At 33.9% G+C, this 21,471-nt stretch overlaps 2 protein-coding genes across 2 annotated transcripts; both read right to left on the bottom strand.

Annotated features, from left to right (window-relative positions):
• Positions 1-12,311: 12,311 nt before the first annotated feature.
• On the bottom strand, positions 12,312-16,171 carry LOC112278880 (urea-proton symporter DUR3). Its single transcript, XM_024512789.3, has 6 exons — positions 15,338-16,171; positions 15,084-15,191; positions 14,569-14,968; positions 14,189-14,448; positions 13,841-14,079; positions 12,312-13,743 (listed from the first exon to the last, which is right to left on the bottom strand). The coding sequence occupies exons 1-6, from the start codon at positions 15,512-15,514 to the stop codon at positions 12,786-12,788; spliced, it is 2,142 nt and encodes a 713-aa protein (XP_024368557.1). The 5' UTR covers positions 15,515-16,171; the 3' UTR covers positions 12,312-12,785.
• Positions 16,172-19,745: 3,574 nt separating this feature from the next.
• Positions 19,746-21,244, bottom strand: LOC112278743 (small ribosomal subunit protein uS10z/uS10x). The gene is made up of 4 exons (XM_024512458.3): positions 21,166-21,244; positions 20,822-20,931; positions 20,479-20,592; positions 19,746-19,951 (listed from the first exon to the last, which is right to left on the bottom strand). The coding sequence occupies exons 2-4, from the start codon at positions 20,928-20,930 to the stop codon at positions 19,809-19,811; spliced, it is 366 nt and encodes a 121-aa protein (XP_024368226.3). The 5' UTR covers position 20,931; positions 21,166-21,244; the 3' UTR covers positions 19,746-19,808.
• Positions 21,245-21,471: the final 227 nt, after the last annotated feature.

The raw sequence follows: 21,471 nt of genomic DNA, 5'->3' as shown, positions 1-21,471 counted from the left end.
CGTGCATAGACCGAAAGACTGGACCCTCAAAGCCTACGTGGAACAAGAGATACACACGCTAAATGCTTAGACACTGCCATGTTTAGCTTCGCCGTGATTTATATAAAACACGTGAAGCTCAACTTTTCAACCTTTGGAAATGAGTTTCATGATGTGTTGACAAAACCGACAAAAACTCTTTAAAAAAATAGACTGTTTCTCCATCTCGTGACTCCACACAGACAGCTGCTCCCTTCAATACTCAAGAATTCTACCGCACAAATCCAATGTGAAGTGGATGTAGTTATGCAAAATCCTCACAAGGGGGACAGGGACGTAGGTCCTAGAACCGAAGAGTGTTTCACCCGCTTGTGTTGAAAGAGCAAGGGTTCGGCCCACTCTCATGTGACTAAAGTTCCCAAGTACTGCCACTTCGGAAAATGATAAAGTCAGAAGAACTAGCTCACCCAAATCCTAATTTCGGGGGCAATAAAGGGCAGAATCCCACACCAGCAGGATCCCTGATGTCGTAGCACAGGCTCGGGTCCTCCTTCCCTCGCTCCCTCCCCCAACCCCAGGCTCGATGCTCCACCCTCCCTGTAGATTAGTCGGGAGAGGTAGATTTGTGTGGAGTCCGAGCCAGCATCAGGCAGAGTGGGCCGGGCGAAAGGACAAAAAGGGTGCGCAATCCCGGCCCGTCCCTTGCAACTTGCGATTGGTTCGACGTGGCGTCCTGAGGGAAGAGAGCGGGTAGAGGCAAAACCCTAGCACGGGGTTTCGGGGTGTACGAGTGGACTCCTGGACTGTACGATATGGATGAATGTATTACATGGATGATGACTTGGGAACCAAGATAAAAAAGGAAAAAGGAAAAGCGTCGAAAGGTCCACGTGTGGGCGGAGGGATAGTGATGACGTGGCGTTTTCATGTGGATTCGTTTTTTCATTTGTGTTTGCTTCACATGTAGACAAATTTATTAGAGGGCATCAAATTTGGGGATTGGATTGTGGATTCTTGGCAAGGGAATCCACTTGATCCAATTTTCTTTGGACAAGCTTCCTCAAAAGTGATTGCTTGTGTGCAGAACATGAAGAAATGTTTTCAAGCAAATGAGACTATCTTCAAAGGTCTTAGTACCATACATATTATATCTTATTATCTATTTAAATAGGAATAAAAATATTATTTTTAGATATCTATAATCTGATTCTAATAATGTAAATATTATAAGACAATCTTTGACATTTATTTAGAAGATTTTCAATATGAGATTCTTGAAGAAAAATCTATTGATCTATCTTGATTTATTTTTCAAAAATTTCTAGTTGTAAAAATTTTCAAAAAAATATATTTTTATTTTTATTTTTATGTTGTACCATCTTGTTTTCAAAAGGTTAACACTTAGTATTGATACATGTTGTTGATAAAAAAATAAAAAACTAATTATAATTCATTTGTTAGATTCTTAAATAACTTTTAGATATGGTCATTAACATCATATTTATACTAATGTATAAGGTGCTCTAATTTAATTTAATATTAACTTAAATCCAAAACGTATTATTTTGATCAATTTTAGAAAGAATACACTATAAATATTTAATATATATATATATATATATATATATATTTATAGATGTCTTCTTTTGATTAATTTTTAGAGAGATTTTTTTTTTTTCTTTTTCTTATTCGCTCTTAATTGTTGTTCTTGTATTTAAATGCCAAAGTGGTAAAGCTTTGTAGAAGCTCTTTTAAAAAATACTTAAACATTTATATTTGATGTACTACTTGTTAAACTTTTTATAATTATTATTTTCATATTTTTTAGATGCATAAATATTATCTATTTCTAATTGATTGTGTAAGACGTTCTTAAAATTAATTCATAATGCAAAATTGTTCATAAATATTTCTATATTGTCTATAATTTGTTTTATGTGTAGAAAAATAAGTATAGATACCCTCTTTGTCTTACTCTATTTTAGTCTAGAATATGTCTTAAAAATACGTCTAACATAAAAGATTTGTTTACTAGTCAAAGTTGTGTTTTTTTCAAAGTTCTAAATTCTTTTTTACACTGTTTATATTCTTGGAGTAATAAAATACCTTATCTACGCCTAATTATTTAAACATAGCCATGTGATTATAAAACTTTAATAAGATTAATAAATTTTTAGATATTACATAACATGAAGTTTAATTTTATAGCAGAAAAAATTTAAAATTAGATAATTTAGAATCTTAAATTGAGAAATTTTTCCAAAAAACCTACACTTTTATTTTATAATTTTCTTTCATTGTTTATTAATCTATTAAAAATATAAAAACACTAATTAATTTTGATTTTTGTCATTGAAATTAAATGATGAGATAGACTTAAAAATTTTATTTTTTTTAAAAATAAGTAGATAAATAATGCAGACAATAGAGCATACCATAGTTATGTTTAACCACTCACTTAAGTTAGTGCTTTGGTTTTAATCAAATATTCATTTAACTCGTTTAGGTACATGTTTATGGTGCCTACTTATATTTTTATATATATCAATAAGTATATTGTTTCATATTATATTTATTTTGGTTGGAATAATAATAATTTATTTTTGCACTTTGCATTTGGATCTATAGAGCTACATACTTTATTAAAAGAATTATATTTAAAATTAATATTATTTAATTTTATCACCGTTTTATATTTTATCCAATATTTTTTTATAAAATTCAATATGCAACACAACATTCAATACTTTTAATAACTTAATATAGTTTTTATTTCAAAATTAGATGCAATTAATTTCTATAACTTGAAATATTTTAATTTACATGTATCTATGCTAGTCATTACAATTTTGTTTCTTATAACAATAGTTGTCATTTTTAAATTGCCATTCTTACATTAATTTGTAATACTTTCAAGTTGGAACATTTGAAACCAACATAACATATAATCTGACTTTAGACCACATCTTATATCAAAGCCATAATCTTTTATATCAATTACTTAAATTTCGTATAATTATTTATTGCAACATGAATTATTATTTTTATTGACAATCTTTCTTGATTCAAGGTTCTTATTTTGTTTTAGTGCTAGTTTTTTTTGCTTCCATAGTTTGGAAGAAAATCCATAATATTATTTGGGTTAAAATTAGTTCTATTATATATTTTTAATTTTAATTTTATATTTTTTTTTGTGGTTTAATAAGCATATTTTTTCTAATTTGTGATTATTTATTTAAAAAAAACTTACTTAAGAGATTGATATGTTGATTGTTTTATGATTCGTATTTTGTGATTGTGGTTTTTTTAAAAATATTTGTTGCTACTTGACAAAATAGTCAATCATATAGTATAAGAAGATAGAGATTTGCAAGAATGTAAGAGATTGTTGTTCTTTTATTACACACTTCTTTTTAATCATATTAATAAATATTAGAAACAAGGTTACATAAACATTATATATAGTTTTATTAAAAATATTTCTAATAAATACTATAAGATATCTTGTTGCAACTTAATAGCTTTGTAAGTTGAAATAAAAACATATCTTCTTTATTATTTGCTAGGATCAATAGTCACTTAGTAAAGATATGCAAATAATATGAGTTTGGTTAATCAAAGATCACATTTAATCTTGATATGTTGAAGATGCAATATATATATATATATATATATATATATTTAAATGCTTTTTGTCTTATGTCATTAAATTTTTTCTAAAAGTATTATTCATGGCTCTTCTATCTTTTTATTTGAAAGTGTTGTAGTGAATTTTATTCACTTTTGGTAACTTTAAATATTTTCAAGAATGTAATCATCTATTATGAAGATATATTATAGAATATAGTACTATTATAAGTATTAGATTTAGGTTCTAAGTCGCATAAAGAGTCATAAAAGGGAGTCTTTGAAGTACATGACTTTTCATTTAAATCTTCTTGTGTTAAATACTCCATAATTCTAAAAGGACTCATCTTTTTAAAACTAAGTCTTCAAAAGAAGATTTGGTTTATTTTGGGTTTCTTTCATTGCAAAGTAGTATCTTTTTATAGTACTAATACATGACTTGATTTGTATATTTGTTATAGAGTTATTATCTTCTTTTTATTATTTTTTCTATAATAAATTATTTAAAAAAGATCCACTTTATGTATAAGTATAAATGAATTAGTAATATAATTAAATATTATTATACAAGGTATTTGAATTGATACAACACTGGATAACACTAATTTTCTATAATAATTGGTACTGCAATAGGTATGATATAAGGACTTTAAAAGGTATGTAGTTGAATATTCTGCATCAATACTTTACAATAGACTATTTATCATGACAAGAGCCTATTGCATTTGTGGAACATTGATTTAAGTATTACTACAAAATATGGTATTGGAATTTTGCTACAAAGTAGGACTTTGTAATAATTTATATTTCTAAGAAGAAGACATCATTTTTTGTTATATTCAACTATTGCCTTTATAGTGATTTTTTCTATAGATATAAGACTTTTTTTTTGATGTAGAGGCTTTAAGAATATTGTAATAAAACTTAAATTGGTGCTTTTGTTGTAGAAGAAAGTAGCAATATATTAGTAATTGAAGGGCCATGTATTTGATACACAAAAAAATTACAATCTTATTGCTAGAATTTATATTTTAGTGTAGGATTAGACCATCATAACTATGGTTTATGTAGTCTTTGTATATATATGGATGCAATCGGTAAATGATACAAAGTCATCAAAGAAAGGAATAATTGGTAACAATTGTCAAAAAAAAATTAATCAAAGAATTTCTTGTGGATTTTTTTAAAATTTTGTAATTAAAAAAAAGATAATTGAGCAAGCAAGCTAGCAAATAGAAGTATTGCATGATTTATGATAGTACTACACTAGTACATTACACTTATCAATGGTAATAGATGTTTTTTTTTATCAATTGATGTCCATTCTTTTGTTCAATCTCTATAAATTGTACTTGCTTTTATTTCAAATCTGACTATTGTTGGAGTTATATAGATTTCTAAATTCTAGAGTTAGATTTTTTAATTTTAAATTCTAAAGGTAGATTGATTATTTATAGTTTGTAATTGGAAGGTGGATGAGTAGGTTCAAACTATGGCAAATCTATATCCATGTAATGAAATGTGAATTTGGAAAAAAAATCAAATAAAAAAGAACCTATTGATTATTTATTCTTTTCTTGTTTTATCTTTTTTTGTAAGCTTACAAGGAAATGTGAGATTTTTATACAAAATTAACTATATTTGAAAGGAAAATTGAATATATTGATATTGCCAGGTTCAATTTCATTTTGTCTTTATATTTATTACAAATACTTGCGGTCTTGATTTGTATTGACTATGGTTGTCATTTAATTAAGAAAAAAAATGCCTAAAATATCTCAAGGCTAAGAAAATGCTATTGTAATCAATAAATTAGGTAGCCATCTATGAAATTAATCTTATGAATTTGAAAAAAATAAATAAAGATGATTTAATAGGTTGGTAGTTTTAACAAAGTTAGAAAAATTACTAATTATACTTGAATTTGATGTAATTAAAATATTAGAGAATACTATTAATATATGAGGCTAAATAAAGCTAATCTATAATAGCAATAAAAAATAAGGGAATTTAAAGAAGGTGACCTAAAGAATGAATTATCTAAAGGAATCAATCTTTATGCAATAATAATACAAATTCAAACTATACTATACAGATCAACTAGTGAGATGTCTTTTTTTAAGCCAATAGTTTTTGTGGTGGGTAATATTCATAGTTTGTTATAAATTATAAGATTTGGAAGTAAGGTTTTTATACTAGAAGGATTTTATTAAACTTTAGAGCCGAACTATTAGTTTTATTTAAGATTATTAATAAAATTTAAGATTTATACAAAAATATATTAAGACCTTATTCTTTTATTAATAATTCATCTATTAGTGGATCAAAAAAAGATAGTAGTATTATTATCCATCCATTTTTAATTACATTACAATCTAAAAATATTATAGATATAACCATAATTAAAATTCAGTCAATTATTATTTATGGCACATTATATGAAATATTTATAGGTGATATATTCTTATATTATATAGATTTAAAATAGATTTTTGGGATGAAATAACTTTATATAGGCTTGAATAGCAAGATTGTGATAAATGACAAGGTGCTTTGCATCCACAATTTATATATGATGAATGTAGACATTATATTGAATATGTTATAATGGAACTAATTTATGATTTTTTAGATAAAAGGACTATTCAAAAAGAGCTTCCATCATATTTTATAGCCTCTATAGAAGTTGGTTACAAAAAAAATTAAGAAATTAAGAATTAAAAATTAAAATGCTAAAATATACATGATAATATCAATGTAAAAATCAAAAGAAAAATTATTTTAATAAGATGCGGATATATTGGCAAATGTATGGAAAAATAAAGTTTTACCACTCAAAGAGGTTGAAGGTAATTATAATATTTTTAAACCTTATTTAATTGCAATAATATCAATTACTTGGCAATGTCCTAAGAAAGATATTTATTTATTGAGTTTATTTGGTAGTATTGACACTAAATTAGTAGCCATTTTGCAAGCATGTATCAAGGTTTATAAATATTCATATGTTAATAAAGAGCTAATGGCTAAGAAAATGGCTATTAAATATAATATGAACCTTATAAAGATTTTTTAAAAATTTATTACTACAAAAGACAATTATAAATTCTTTCATTACAATGATACAAGCTACGTCTTTGATTGATAAATCTCAACTTACAGTACATGGCCTAGTAAATTTAATTATTTCTAGGAGGCCTTATTAAGTCATCTTTAATAGGAGAAACAAAAATAAAACTTAAGATAAGAAAAGTCTTTTATTTCAAGAAGTTGTTGAATTTTTTATATTCTTTAAGTTATAAAATAATACAAGCCAAGTTATATAATTAAAAATATGTATGTTATTTTATAGTCTAAAAAGAGACTTTAATAGATACCAAAAATATACTTTTTATTTTGAATATATTAATACTTATTGATGTAGTATAAATAAAGTCACAAGCTCATGAAGCTTGCTAATGGTGGATTAATTTGGTTCATCCAATTGTTTTACAAGTTGCTTATAGATATTCAAAAGAACCATTTTATTTATTTTTGTAGAATATTTTAAATCCTTAGAAACAACCTTGTGATTATAAGTCACATAATTAACTGCCTTATGTTGTCGTCAGCATAGCTATAGAGCCATAGGCAATATTTTGTATATTTGTGAGTTTTATCAAATTATATGTATTTTGAGAAGTTAGACCTTGTACTATTTTAGACAAAATTGATGCAAAATATATCGTTGATGTACCTGATATAGATGAGTGGAAGTGTGCCATAGGATTTTTTACTAATCTTATATAATTTTTTGATCATTTTATCTTTCTATATAAAAAAATGAGATTGATTAGAGATTTAGTAGATTTAAATTATTTAACATAGATAATTATTGTTGCTTTGAGTAAGCAACAAAATTTACAAACTATTAAGTCATCTATACTATCATTCTTAAAAATATAGATTATAATGCAAAGTCTATTTTAATTTGGGATGAATGTTGAGATAATTGGAGGCAAACAATAATAACCATTATATCTTTAGAAATTATAGGATATAAAAAAACTACTTGAAAGGTATTTTGCATCATCTTTAAATAATTATAAAATTCTTAAAAAATATATAGAGATATTATTTTTCTTTAAAATTACTAGGTCAATAAATAATGTAAAATTCTTATTGAAGAAAAGGAAGTTTTTGGACATATTTTAGCACAAAGAAAGAAGGCTTTGTGCCTAATAGAATTATATAGAAATCACAAAGAGTGCTATTGGCTTCTAAAAAGAGAAGCCACCATTCATACCAAAGAATTGAGAATCAAATGTGGGGCTTGAACGAAGAGCAAAAATGTAAGAAGAACATCAATACTCAAAGAAATTCAAAGATTGTCTCTATATACTCTTTAAGGATTTCATAATTATATCCAAAAATTATGTCAAGGACATTAATTTAAAATCAATCAAAAGATCAATACATTCTTATATTATTAAAGAAACTATAGAAAATTATTCAAAGATAATATAATATTAAAATCAAAATGACTATTGCTAAAGATAAGAAGACTAAAAATAAAAAATATATTGATAAGAGTGAAGAAGGCTTCATTCTTGCCTCTATACATACTATCTAACTAAAAGCTATGTGACAATATTCTATAGGACCTCCAACATATGTCTAACTTGTAAGACAAGTTTTCTTACCACATTACCAACTTGTACCACAAGTCGCCAACATGTGCAATACATGGCCAACTTGTTTGCTAAGTTTCCAACCTATCAATCACTTTTAGACACATATAAAGTCAAATTTGCATCTATGAAGCTTTTGAAAAGCTTCTCTACAAGGTATAATTAAATCTACCTATATTTACCTTCTACTTTATTCTTCTAAGTTAGATAGTTGTGTATGTCTATGATAATTACTTTGCTTTTGGATTTAAAAATTTAGAGATTCTTAAGAGATTTGAAATACAAATTATCTTAGTAGATGATGTTCTTCTTTTGTAAACCTTATAGGTATAATAGAGCAAAAAAAGTGTTGATAAAAATTCAAATAAAAAAAAATTTAGATGTCGAATTGGTAGAATATTTTAATGGAAAATATGCATTCACTATAATGATACCTTTTTCAAATAAATATCTTTGATAATTGAATAAAGAAGTAGATGTATGGTTACTATTGGCCTATTAAAAAAATAACAAAGTTAGATAGATATGCCATGCTTTTAAAAAAAAAAAAAAATGACACTATTAGACATATTTAAGTCTTTAGTGCTTTAGATTTAAGATCTAAATATCACCAACTATCAGTAAAAAAAAGAAAACAAAAATATAAGTTAATATTTTAAAGAATTGATGAATTTAAAAAGAATAGATTTTATCAATTAAAGTTTCAATTATTTAAACCAAAGAATGTGCTTGATGAGTTAAAAAAGTTAATAAATAAAGTGCTTATAAGATTGCATAGATGATATTCTTCTCTTCAATAATAATAGATAGGAGCATCAAAGACATCTTATTATGGTATTAGAGTACTTGATAAATGATAAACTAAAGTTACATATAAACAAGTATATTTTCTTTAGTTCACAGATAGAATAGATATAACATATGATTCATCTAAGGAAGTTACATATACTAAAAATCAAAATAAAGACTTTGGCAAGTATTAAAAAATCTAAGGATTTGAACCAATTAAGGATTTACTTGAATTAATTAATTATTATAGAAATTTTATTATAGATTTTAGCCATATAGCTAAATCTTCAAATATACTTATTATAAATGATAAAAAGTGGATCTTAAATAATAAACAAGAAGCAACATTTATTGAACATAAGACTATATTTCTTAAATGTACTAATTCTATAGAGGTCTATTTTAGAGAGGCTATATTTATTATATACCAATTTAAGTACTTTATGCATTAGATATGTTTTTATTCAAATGAATAGTAAAGACAAAGAATTTGTAGTAGCTTATGCTAGTGGATTAAACAAAAATATAAAAAATAATATAATTTATATAGATAATAATTCATAGTTACCATTTAAGTAATTACACGCTTTTGATGTTATTTATATAGCATAGAACTTTTCTTATTAATTGACTACCAACTACTACAATGGCTTATAGAATATGATAAATTGACTTAAAACTTATAAGATGGACATAGATGCTTTAAAAATATAACTTTAAGATAGTGCATAATACAAGATTAATAAATACAAATGTTGATGGATTAAATAGAAATTTTTCTTCAAGCCAAAAAGATTCTATAAGAGATAGGTAACAAGATGGAAAGTATGAGAAAGAAGTGTTACTATGGCATGCATCAACATATCTTAATTTATTAGTATTAAATAGAAACTCATTAAAAAGTGCTTTTTAATAATATTGAAGTAAGAAAAGAAATTAGAGGCATCAAAGATATTTTCAAGAATGAATTAGTATTAAATTATTTTAAAAAACAAAAAATAAATTATTACTTGATGTGATTTTTAAAAGAGATATAGGATCCTATACCTTTTATAAATATAAAACTATAAGGTTTGAATGGAAGGGGACTCATTTATCTTGAAAAGAGTTGGATAGAATTATTTATGTAGTTCTAAGATCATAAGAACATAAAAAGTTGGTACTTTACATCCTAGAGGAATTAAAATATTTTGGAATTAAAAAAAACTTGTAGTTTTTTGTAATGCCAATATTGGTCGCTTGATATGGAAAGATATATACAATATATTATTTTTAGATGTTAAGTATATAATAGAATTTTTTCAGGAATGTGTTTCATTAATCCTAGGAAAAATGGATTAACAAAACACATAATATATGATGTTAGGAGGACCTTTAAGAAACATGGTTTGCAAAAAGGACATCATAGAGATTGAAATTTGCAAATAATTTTTGTTGACTATAGAATACTACTTCAATAAGTATGTTATTTTGGAAACATTTTTTTTCTTATTTTCTTTTGTATAAACAACTACTAGTCTTACAAACTTCTATTAAACATGATATCTAATCTATAGTCAAAATAGTTGATTTTGAATTGTAGATAGAAGTATGTAATAAGAAAGCAAAATTGTTTCAATGTATTATGCCAATAATATTCAATAACCTTAGTATTTTCCAACATTGAGAAGATCTTATTAGAACATAGCTATGTCTATAATATAAGAGTAAATCCAAGGGAAGTTAATAAATTTTTAGAAGTAATTTTAATGAACACTATCAATATGCTACATTAAGATGATATTGGTTGAATATACCATCATTAAAGAGGCTTCAACTATGGCACATGGAACAAGGAGAGGAGGTCTAATTAGCTTAGAATTTGTCTAATATCATTTTTAGAGTTACTTCTAATTTTTTTTTATTTTGGTGGTATATGTGTCTAATTTTTCCATCTACTTTCTAATTATAATAGGCAACAACTCTATTTTGGTTTTAATTTGTAATTTGTGGCACATTTTCCAATATTGCTACATACACTTTGGATATGCATAATCATTTTTACAAATAGATTAGTGTAAGCATAATCTATATGGATTTGAAACAACACAATGTATTATGTATTCAATATATTGGTGTAGAAAAATACTATTAAATTTATAATTTGTAATTAATAACTAGACATAACCAACATTATATATATATATATATATATATATATATATATATATATAATCAATAAAAATAAAATTTTACTTTTGTCTAATTAGAATGATAATAAGCATTTCCAATATCTATCCATCTATAAATAATAATGCTACAAAAATATTAAAAAAAACAAATAGAAAAAATAAATCTATTATTTTTTGAACTTATTTCTAAAATCTAGGCTATTATAATAGAAACTTAGAATCTTCATTGGCAAATAGAAGTACATCAAAAGTATTGATTTGTAGCTATTTTAAACATAAATAAAAATTGTTTAAATAAAATTAAATAAATATTTTCAATATATTTCTTTACTATATTATTTTTTGATAAAAGAATATATTTGATCTAAAAGATTTGAAGTTTTGAATGAAAATCATTTCTACTCAAATTTTAACGATTTATTGTAAATTTTCTTTTAAAATAATGTATGTTCATTACGAAAATATTTTAATTTTCAGTTAGAAAAATATGAACTAAAAAAATATATTACTAATTTAACACAAATAAGCATGAAGAGAACTTTAGATATGTTTAACTTGTATTTTAAGATTTGAATCAATATGAAGTTGTTTTATCTTTTTAAAGTGTATATGTATATATTGTACAGACTAACAAAGTAATTTTGAATCCTAAGGAAAATCTTACAATTTAAGAATTTTTATGCTTTAGTCTTCATCCATAATATGTATAAGTTTGTCAAGCAATAAATCATCAATTTTATTTTTGAACTAGCAAAATTCACAAGTAAAACTTTAAAAAGACAAAAGATTTATATATATTTTTAAAAATATATTAAAATTAAAATTTTATTTACTTATTTATTTTATAAATGGAAACATAATTTTTAAAAGAAAAAAAGAATTACTAAAACATCATATATAAAAAGAACATGCATTCACAACCAATGTTCTTTTTATGTAATTTTTTGATTGTGAATGCATGTTGTTTCTAACCGAGTCTGATTTTGATATTCAATCCTTGTCCAACAAAGAACATCACAATTGTTCAAACTTTACAACAATCTCCCACATTGTCACCTTCTTCTATGCAATTAAGTGGGCAAATCTACATCAATCACTTTTTTGTTTTGTTTTTACTTTATTGAATCTACATTTTGAAGAATTCATTCACAATATTGGTGCGATTGTACCCACGCAGAGAGCTTGAATTGCAACAAAAGTCACCATTAGACGTCTAATGTACAAGCTAAACAAGCAAGAAGCAGAAGCCAAGTGGGAATTAGGCCAACGCTTTCCTCGTAATCCTGCGCGCTCCACTCGCGACGCGCGCGGCGCCTCACACAGAAACAAGCAATGCAGAGAATGCGAGAAAAAGAGGAATTGGGTCCCATCGTGAAAGCACACATTCAATCAGTAATTGAAGGATGGAAGGGCCATGGACTTCAAGAGCTCGGGATCTAACTGACAACATCTGTGCAGCTCAGGCAGCTCCTGCAGGCTTGAGCAATCAGTTGCGGTGGAGAGGAGCTGGAGCATACGGCACGGACGGAACCAGGGAGGGGAGAGGAGACTACCCGTCATTCAACTCCTTTTCCTTGGCCATGATGGATTCGTTGGCCTCTTCTATCTTGTGTTTCTCCTTTTCGAGCAAGTAGAGGCGCTCAGCCTCCGGCATGGAGGTCATGATCGCGCGGAGGCGGCTGCTGATGTCGTCTAGCCTCTCGTACATGATATCGCTGGTGAACATCCCCATGACAATGAAGGAGATGGTATCCCAGCTCTCGTATAGGGGCAGGAAGATGATCACGGCTGAGCCCACAGTTCCCCAGATGATGGCGATAGCCGCCCAGAAAGTGAAGTAGCCCTCGGAGAAGACCTTCGCTGGCAATGCGAAGATGGGCCAGATGATGACGATGAGGATGGTGAAGCCGACCCCCCATTTGATGATCCATGCGCGGGCGTGCTTCAGCTTAGCCTCGCTGTACTCCTCATCGGGCACGTCCGACGCGTCGAGCTCCACCATGGTGATGTGCTTGGTGGTGTCCCAGTTGTAGTTTTGCGGCGCTACGAAGCTCATAACGGCGTGAACAGCGCCTCCGATGAGAATGGACACCAAGTTCCCGGCGAGCATGGGGGCGTTTCGACCCGTGGTGTCCAGGTTGACGCGCTTGTACATGACTGCGGTCACTACGAGCCATGTGATCACCCCCGCGAGCATTCCAATGATGGAGCCACAAATGGCGCCCTTGGCGTTCGCTTTTCTCCACAGGAGCAAGAAGGCCACGGGGATGACAGCAGACCCGATGAAGACACCCATGGCCAAGTACATCCAGCCCAAGGACACACCCGCCTTGTTCAGCACTACGGCCAACACGCCCATGAAACACCCGAATAACAACACGATCAATCTTGACACCCAGAGAATCTGCTTGCCGGTGGCCTTGGGGTTGACGTAGGTGCGGTAGATATCATACGTGCAGAGCGAGGAAAATGCGATCAGCTCCGACGATCCTGCGGACGTCACCGCCCTGCATTTACGGACAAAATTGTATACGTCAGAATATTTCTTACGTAAAATTAACACGAAGGGGCGCCATGACGAGGAGCAACATAAGCTGCACTTACATGAAAAGCATGGTAAGAAGAAGGATGGCGCCGCTCTTCCCCAAGAGAGCAGTGGCTGTTGCAGGGGGTACGAGGCCATGGTTAGCTTCATCGGCGGTAAGGGGAAGACCTAGCGCAAGTGATCCAAGACCCAACGATGTGGCCAGAGAGAACGGCACCGCAAACCAAACGAGTCCTCCCAGCAAGTAGCCCTTGTGCGTCGAGGAAGGTCTTGCAGCGATAGCGCTCATCCAGTAGCCCTGCATCACACCATCCAAAACTCGTTTAACCTCAAGTACGACGTGGAGCCTCTCGCCGTTGTAGAAAATGTGATAGAGAAATGACGCCTTTCTGAGAGAGATCGTTTACATTGTCTACAAACACGGTGCCGAAGTTGCCAACTATGTTGATGATACCAAAGACCAGGCCCCCAGTGCTGAGCATGGTAAGGTACGAGCCTCCGTTGTTGCCTTTCACCGGCCCACATGCTTGGGTATTGTGATTGAGGGGTGCCGTGCAGTCTTGAATTGCCACTACACTGTGAAGCTTCGCGTACACATCCTTGGGGCTTCCAAGCTTCTCGCTCGTAACGTAGACCAAGAAGACGAACACCACGAGCACGGCGTGCACTGCAATCGACCACAATCCACAAAAAACCCTGTTACAACCCCAAGTTGATGATCACGTGGGCGGGGATGAAAGACAATTTTGCTAGAAACGGGGGATTAGTGACGAACGGGTGACCTTACCAATAACTGAGTGCAGATAACTAGCCAGAAAGGTGGCCTTGAGACCTCCGTGCAAGGTATACACGACCACTCCCAAGGGGATGAGGAAACTTGCGGCGTACAAGTTCATGCCTGTCAACGCGTTAACCACAGCCGACCCTCCCAGAAGAAGCATGGCGGTCACGATGATGTTGGTGGCGAAGCAGAAGCAGAGGAAAACTATATGCGTGGCCGTACCCCATCTGGCCCGAATAATTTCGCAGATGGTATGCGCGCCGGGCGCTTTTCGCTTGATTTCAATAGCCAAGACGCCGAACAGCAACACCTGCACGGTGGCGCCACTTGCATACCAGAAGGGACCGCTTACTCCATACTGCCAGGCCACATTGGAACTCTGGAGAATCGTTGCAGCCCATGTCCACTGCGAAACAACCACAACCAGGGTCATGTCTGTCAGCCAACGTTTCTAAAACTTCTGAATCCTCGTCAACGATTTTGAAGTTAATACCGACTAATGTTGCGAAACTTTGGCCTACCTGAGAAACAATGACGCTGGCGATCAGCCCAGTTTTGATGTTTCGTCCCGCGGTGTTGAACCACTCGGAATTATGCCGAGAGAAGATGTAGCGCTGCTCCAGCCACACCTGCATTTAAGACAATCCACAGAACTAAGATTACATGCAGAAACACCTCTCTAACAATATGATCGAGAGAGAAAACTACAACTTTTTCTTCTTCCTCTCATCCTTCATCATAATCGTTGAATTCGACGTGGAATTCGACGACTCACCAGGAAAGACGTGACCAATGCGAAGAGAGCACCAAAGCCCAAAACAACGGCATAGCCGATCCCCTGGGAGAGCAAGGGCTTCCCTCCGAAATAACTGTCTTGTCTGGAACACACACCGTTGGCAAAGGTGTAGTACTCCAGACCTGGTAAATTCGCTGGACATCCAGTCGACGCCATCTCCACAAACCTCTTTCCCCCCTTCCTCCTGCTCAGGGATGTGCTTTCCGGCGGCCTGGAGCAACCCTGCTGGAATGGAGAAGACACACTTCCTTAAACACTGTTGGCGTCGCTAATTTATACACAAGTGCAGCTGAATCTTCTCGGGACGAACGCTTAATTGGAAAGCTAGCAGCGAGGGATATTTTTAGCAATCTCGTCACAGGTGCTCATAAAACGACGGATCTCCTCCCTTCCTGCGTTCGACATAATGCCAGACGACCAGGTCTTTTCTCAGCGCTCCATAGGCAACGAACTATTTCTTAGAATTGCAGCACAAAATGAATGTGGCTAGCCTGCATGCCATTCTACAACTTGTTGGCCGCAGCAAAAAAGAATAGTGACAATGTTACGGAGTTGGAATCTTCGCGCGCACAGCGCGCAATATCCCTAGACGAGAAAGTCGGCGGGAACCTTGCAGCCCATCCGTAGAGTTATCTTGCCAATTGCATTCATTCCGTGCAAATTAACAATTGCGCAGGCATCTTACTTTCCCCTTTCTTTCTGCCCCGATTCGAGCCGCATCCCAGACTGTGGGGCTCTCTCTCATCCTCTCCCTCCCCCTCTCCCCCACCTCCCCGGATTACACACAAACTGATCTCCTCACGAGTATCACCCACGCTGTGCAAGTAAACCAGGTGGGACATGGCAAGAGATTTATGCTCCCCTTCCACTTTGACCAATTTCAGTTCTAGACGCAAGCTCCGAAGCAGCAGTCAACAAATCCTCTTCACTTTACTACAGCCCCCTCCCATAATTGTCCATATCGAAGATTATTCCGTGTCCAATTCTGCAACATACCAGTTCGATATTCGTCTCTAGGATGAGATACTCTTACATCTGGTCCGTTTCACCTCTCAGATGGTGAACTATCTCGACAATGAAACCGGGATGGCTCAGTGTGTCGAAACAGAGCATATTTTTTTCCTTCATTCGGCAAAGCATAGTAGATTCAGAATCGTGAGTTCCAAATAAAGAAATAGAATTAAGATTCCGCCTGCGTTGCATCACCCTGGGATCTGTTAACCATTCTTCTGCCAGAGATTTTTTATCCTTCGATACTGGAATGCAAGTGGATACGAGCAAGTTGGGCGTTACTTGCAGGGTTCATTTTAACTCCACCCAATTTAAGGAAGGAACCGTACCCATCGCACCTGCATTCGATGTTCCTTGTTCCGGAACTTGGATTCGGGATTGACTATGTCACACCATGACGATTGCACACACCTGACGTCAGTCGCTGTGCTTGGTGCTCATTCGAAATCAGAGCTCTAAATTTGCATGCAATACATCAGTCACCTGACAGCGGATTCATGAACCAGTCAAAAGTCTTGTTAAAATCTTGCAGGTAGAGCAGAAGGATTTATTGACCATGTGCAGGTTCCCTCTCTCGAATCGTGAAGTTGATTCTGAATAATGTAGCAGAGAATTGAACCTGATTTGAGCGTCAACTACAGAAAGTCATCTCCTTTTACCAAATGTTACACCCCCATCAAGCATATCGACTTCCTAATCTTACTCGTTTCTATCTTACGTTACACCGGAACATGAAGCATATTTTTATTTTTTTTTATAACCAGTCCTGGTATTGACAAAAGGAATGCTGAATTAGATTCGGCTTGATCATCTAAAATATATCCGTCGTAATTGGAACCAAAATTGGATGTGGGATTGGATCTGCACGAAGACAACAAGGTCAACACAAAGATGCAGTTTATTGATGGCTTTTCACACGACAAAGTAAGGACACTTTCACATAATTCAGAAAAGAAAATCAACTTCCCCTAGTGAAGATTACATAGAGGACAACAGTCACTATGACAGGATAGAAACTGTTCAAATCATGGCAATATGGCTCGGCACTACGGAACTGGAATTGAATGATGATGTCATATCAAGTGGAGCCATTTGACCGGAGTAATGGAGATGCAATCCGAGATTCTACGTCGCCAAGTTTGGGAATTTCTTCGGAGAATCAACGACGCATGTCCTCAGTTCCTTCTTAGACCAGGATCAATACAGCTGTTGCAAACTAGATACACTCTTCTCCAGTGTATGAACGGCGAAGTGAAAACAACAGATTCTACTGTAGAACAGGTTGGAGACTAACAGGTGTGCCGAAGAACGTCTTCTAAAACCCCACTTCTTCCACATTCCTTCCTGTATCCACTTCGGCGATTCCCGTGTCTAAGATCGAGCTTCTCATCTTCCTGAACTGTAGGGAACAAAGCCAAAACCCCACAGAGATGTGGCACAGTTCTCAATGTTGAAATGAAATGAGAACCGCTTCATGTCTTCAGGTGCATCTCCGATCGCTGCTACTTGGATTCAGGTCGTCTATGATAAGAACCCTCTTGTGTAACACAATATCGTGAATCTGACCAAAAATGAGGAGACAGATGCATTGTGGTGGAAAGATTGGAGGTAGCAAATCGTCCTGTATTTGTCTTTATCTGCATGTCTGTGAGTTGGTGTCCTTTAAACAACAATCTGGTGGGCTAGTAACCATGTTTTGCTAATACGAATGGACTATTATTTGTTTCAATCTGGAACTGCAATAAACCAAGTCTCGAACTCCTAATTTGTTTTCGTTTCTATTGATTGTAGTCTTTGTTGCAATACATTTTGTTCTGTCGTGAATCGCAAGAAATGAGGTGAGATTTTGTTGTTTTTCAAACAGTTGTTGGTGCTACTTGGGATTAGATGGCTTCTGCAGTGGAAGCCATGATGCTTCTGATCTATCCGAGGATTATTTTGTTGTTGCTGTTACCAAAAATTTCCGTGGAATAACTGCAGTTATCCCCTAGTTTTACTCAACTTTGGCATAAGTTTAATTTTAAAATGTCGAATGTTTACAACCTTTCCCAATCTTGTTCCACAAATAATCAACAATGTTTGTACCTTGCTTCCAACTTTCCTATAACGCATGAGGCACTTTCCTATGTCTTACGCCACCTTGCAAAATAATTCACTATGTTTAAGTATTCAAGGATATTCTTTTAACTGTACCTTCTGTTTTGTTCCCAAGATAATGTTTTGAAATCTATTGTACCACCCCTTAGCTCAATGCCGAAATTCCAACTGAATAATACGTATGGATTTAAAGCTTTGAAGATCTGACTGAAATGGAACCATCTAGAAATGGAGTTGCAAACCTATTCAATCGCATTGCTGGACTCAGCGATCCTGCGCTTCCTCCGGTAATTTGCCTTCTCCCATGGATCTTCTCCGCAAGGGATTGATGGGAATTGAAAAACCAGATGCTGAGTGATCAATCGCATCATAATGATTTAAACTAAATATTTCGAAATGAAATTGAAACATCCTTCCGGAACGCATGTGTGTGTACATAATTCATGGCACTACGACGTGTGCACCTGGGTATTGGGTCCATTTCTGTGTATCGGGCACTGTTTATCGGGCACTGTGTATTGGGGAACTTCGCACATCAATAAGTTTGAATGTTGAACGTTGTGCAATTGTGGTTAGAGAGAAGAGCTCTCTCTCCATTTAACATTCAGTCAATCATTCTCCACAGATATCATACATGGTTAACGTACATGAAAATGATGGAACTACAACCATTCAGAATTAGTCCCGTTTCTCAACATCATGATAACATGCAACTTCAAGACAGAATGAAGAAGCGCTGGGACATGTGACTTTACAAGCGCCGAGTGCTAGCTGCCACTACACTTTCTCACTGAGGAAAAAACGTCAGATTGATTACACAAAAAGCAGTGTAGTAAAGTGTATTTCTGACCACTGCAAGTATTCTATTGACATGCATTGAGGTGCATATTCTGGACGAATGTGTCGGAAGGTGACTTATATCTGCGAAGGAGGCGACTCCATCAATATTAATTGAACGAATCTACCACTACCAAAATCAGACTGAAATGTGAATAATGACAGTGGAGACGCCATCCCATTCAAACTTAATCTAACTCGCACAATTTTCAACCTGTGGAAACTCGCAGCTCTGCCCAGCACAAAACAGACCGTCTGGGTAAAGTTCTTACACAGTAGTCAAACGAAAGAATGACAATCTCACAAAAGACAATACTATTTCAATCTATGTAGAAAATAGCAGTGAGAAACATACATCAACACATTCACCATTAATCTCAGGACAAGGGAGAGAGTAAATCCTACGATACTACCAGAGGTTAATCTCAATTAACAGGCAATGTGAGAAGAAGGATGCTATATTATAATGCTCATAGCACCAGAAGAAGTACAATGTGACGCTGAATTAAACATCAGCGATGGTAACCTCAACCTCAACACCAGGCTCAATAGTGATAGAAGTGATCTGCTTAACCACTTCCGAAGGGCTGTGGAGATCGATCACACGCTTGTGCACGCGCAATTCAAACCTGTCCCAGGTGTTGGTACCTGCTCAACAAACGGGTCTTTCAGTACGACACACAGCAAGATTTGAATTACAGCTTCAAAAGTACCTACATTTCTTCGTAGACCAGACGAAAGCAACCTTTTCCTGATTTATCCTACTTCTGATGGTGTGCCAAGCGACTATTGTCTTACTCCCACATCAACGACGCAGATGGAAATATTAGGTCGGTGGTAATAGAACATGGCATACTAGTCTAATATCACTCACATGTTAACATCCTAGAGGGGTTAGTGAACTGACAAAATCCTTAGCACCCCAGCCATACTACTCCGAACGATGATAATAGCCAGCGCTGCGGTGGAAAAAGTGTGATTGGTTGATGTGGAAAGTAATTAAGATATGGGTGCGCCAGAGGAATTAGAAATAATATTACAAGACCGTTGGTATGTGGGCATGGGTCTCCCAGAGTTACACATCTTAGAGTATGAACGGCTTCACAGAGAGTGACACGCGACTGCATACCATTCAAAACAGCGAGAATGGACAATTACTGAATTCATCAACATACCTTCTCCACAAGGAGACTTCCTGGTGGTGATGTGCAAAACCTTGGTAGGCATACGCACTGGTCCCTTCACTTTGAGCCTCTTGTCCTTAGCACCCTTGATTAAGTCGGCGCACACTATATCCAAACACAACGTCAGAAACACAGTCTGAAAAAAGAAAGAGAAAACCCACAACCTTCTGAAGGAAATCGATGCCCTCCGCCCTAGAGTACCCTTCAATAAACCCTAAACATCGAATTAAGTTGCCAATCTCACCATAACCCAGACAAAATTGCGCCAGTACATAGTATAACACCAACAACTGCGAGGGGTAGCGTAAGATTACTTCAGCACAAGAAAACTCACCCTTCTCGAGGTTCTTCACGTTTTTGGAGGAAAGAGTGATCCGAATACGGTGGACGGTCTCAACGGCCTCTTCCACTCCGACCTTTCCAGGTTTCATTGGCATCGCCATTCTGTACAAAAACAAATTTCATTCAGGAAGTGAGCGAAACCACGACTACGAGACATATTCGGCCCTTGTACAAGCAACGTGTTCAACAATTCAGTGCTCACAAGAGATTTTGTTCCTGTAATGCGCTCCTTTAACCAAAAAAAAGGTATAGAAACTTTTGTTCGTAACTACAGAAGATAGCACGTAACTAATACAGTACTGCAAGAAGATTCAAGAACAGGAGGCGAGTAGGCACCTGAGAGATTGATCGCAAAACCGCCCGAGACAGACACCAGCAGAGAGCCGGCCGCTTGCTGAGGGGTTCGAGGACGACTGAAATTTGAGAGAGTTCTTCCGGCTGAGCAGCCTCGGTTTTGTTGTTTCTGCCCTTTTAGGTCTGGAATTCTCGAGGCTTGGAAGGGCTAGGCTTGGAACTCTCCAAGCCACACTCGCGCAGGGTTGGAAGAGCCAGGGGGCATACTGCATCAAATTCGCGAGTGTTGAAACGAAAAGAGCGTGTAAAGGAAAATGAGCCTTTAAAGAAAAAGAAATTTGGACTCAC

The sequence above is a fragment of the Physcomitrium patens genome, chromosome 1 (assembly GCF_059467195.1).
Source record: "Physcomitrium patens ecotype Gransden chromosome 1, ASM5946719v1, whole genome shotgun sequence".
Classification (NCBI taxonomy): Eukaryota; Viridiplantae; Streptophyta; class Bryopsida; order Funariales; family Funariaceae; genus Physcomitrium; species Physcomitrium patens.
The sequence above is the reverse complement of the archived record's forward strand: the minus strand, read 5'-3'. Positions and strand labels throughout refer to the sequence as shown.

Bases quoted from the DNA above. Each gene is read 5' to 3' on its own strand.
- LOC112278880 (XM_024512789.3), bottom strand. From the start codon at position 15,514: ATGGCGTCGACTGGATGTCCAGCGAATTTACCAGGTCTGGAGTACTAC. The intron at 14,080-14,188 runs GTAAACGATCTC...GGTGTGATGCAG, and splicing joins GCACCGTGTTTGTAGACAAT to GGCTACTGGATGAGCGCTAT. The intron at 13,744-13,840 runs GTAAGTGCAGCT...CCGTAAATGCAG, and splicing joins CTTCTTACCATGCTTTTCAT to GGCGGTGACGTCCGCAGGAT.
- LOC112278743 (XM_024512458.3), bottom strand. From the start codon at position 20,930: ATGGCGATGCCAATGAAACCTGGAAAGGTCGGAGTGGAAGAGGCCGTT. The intron at 20,593-20,821 runs GTGAGTTTTCTT...GTTTGGATATAG, and splicing joins CGTGAAGAACCTCGAGAAGG to TGTGCGCCGACTTAATCAAG. The intron at 19,952-20,478 runs GTATGTTGATGA...TTTGTTGAGCAG, and splicing joins GAAGTCTCCTTGTGGAGAAG to GTACCAACACCTGGGACAGG.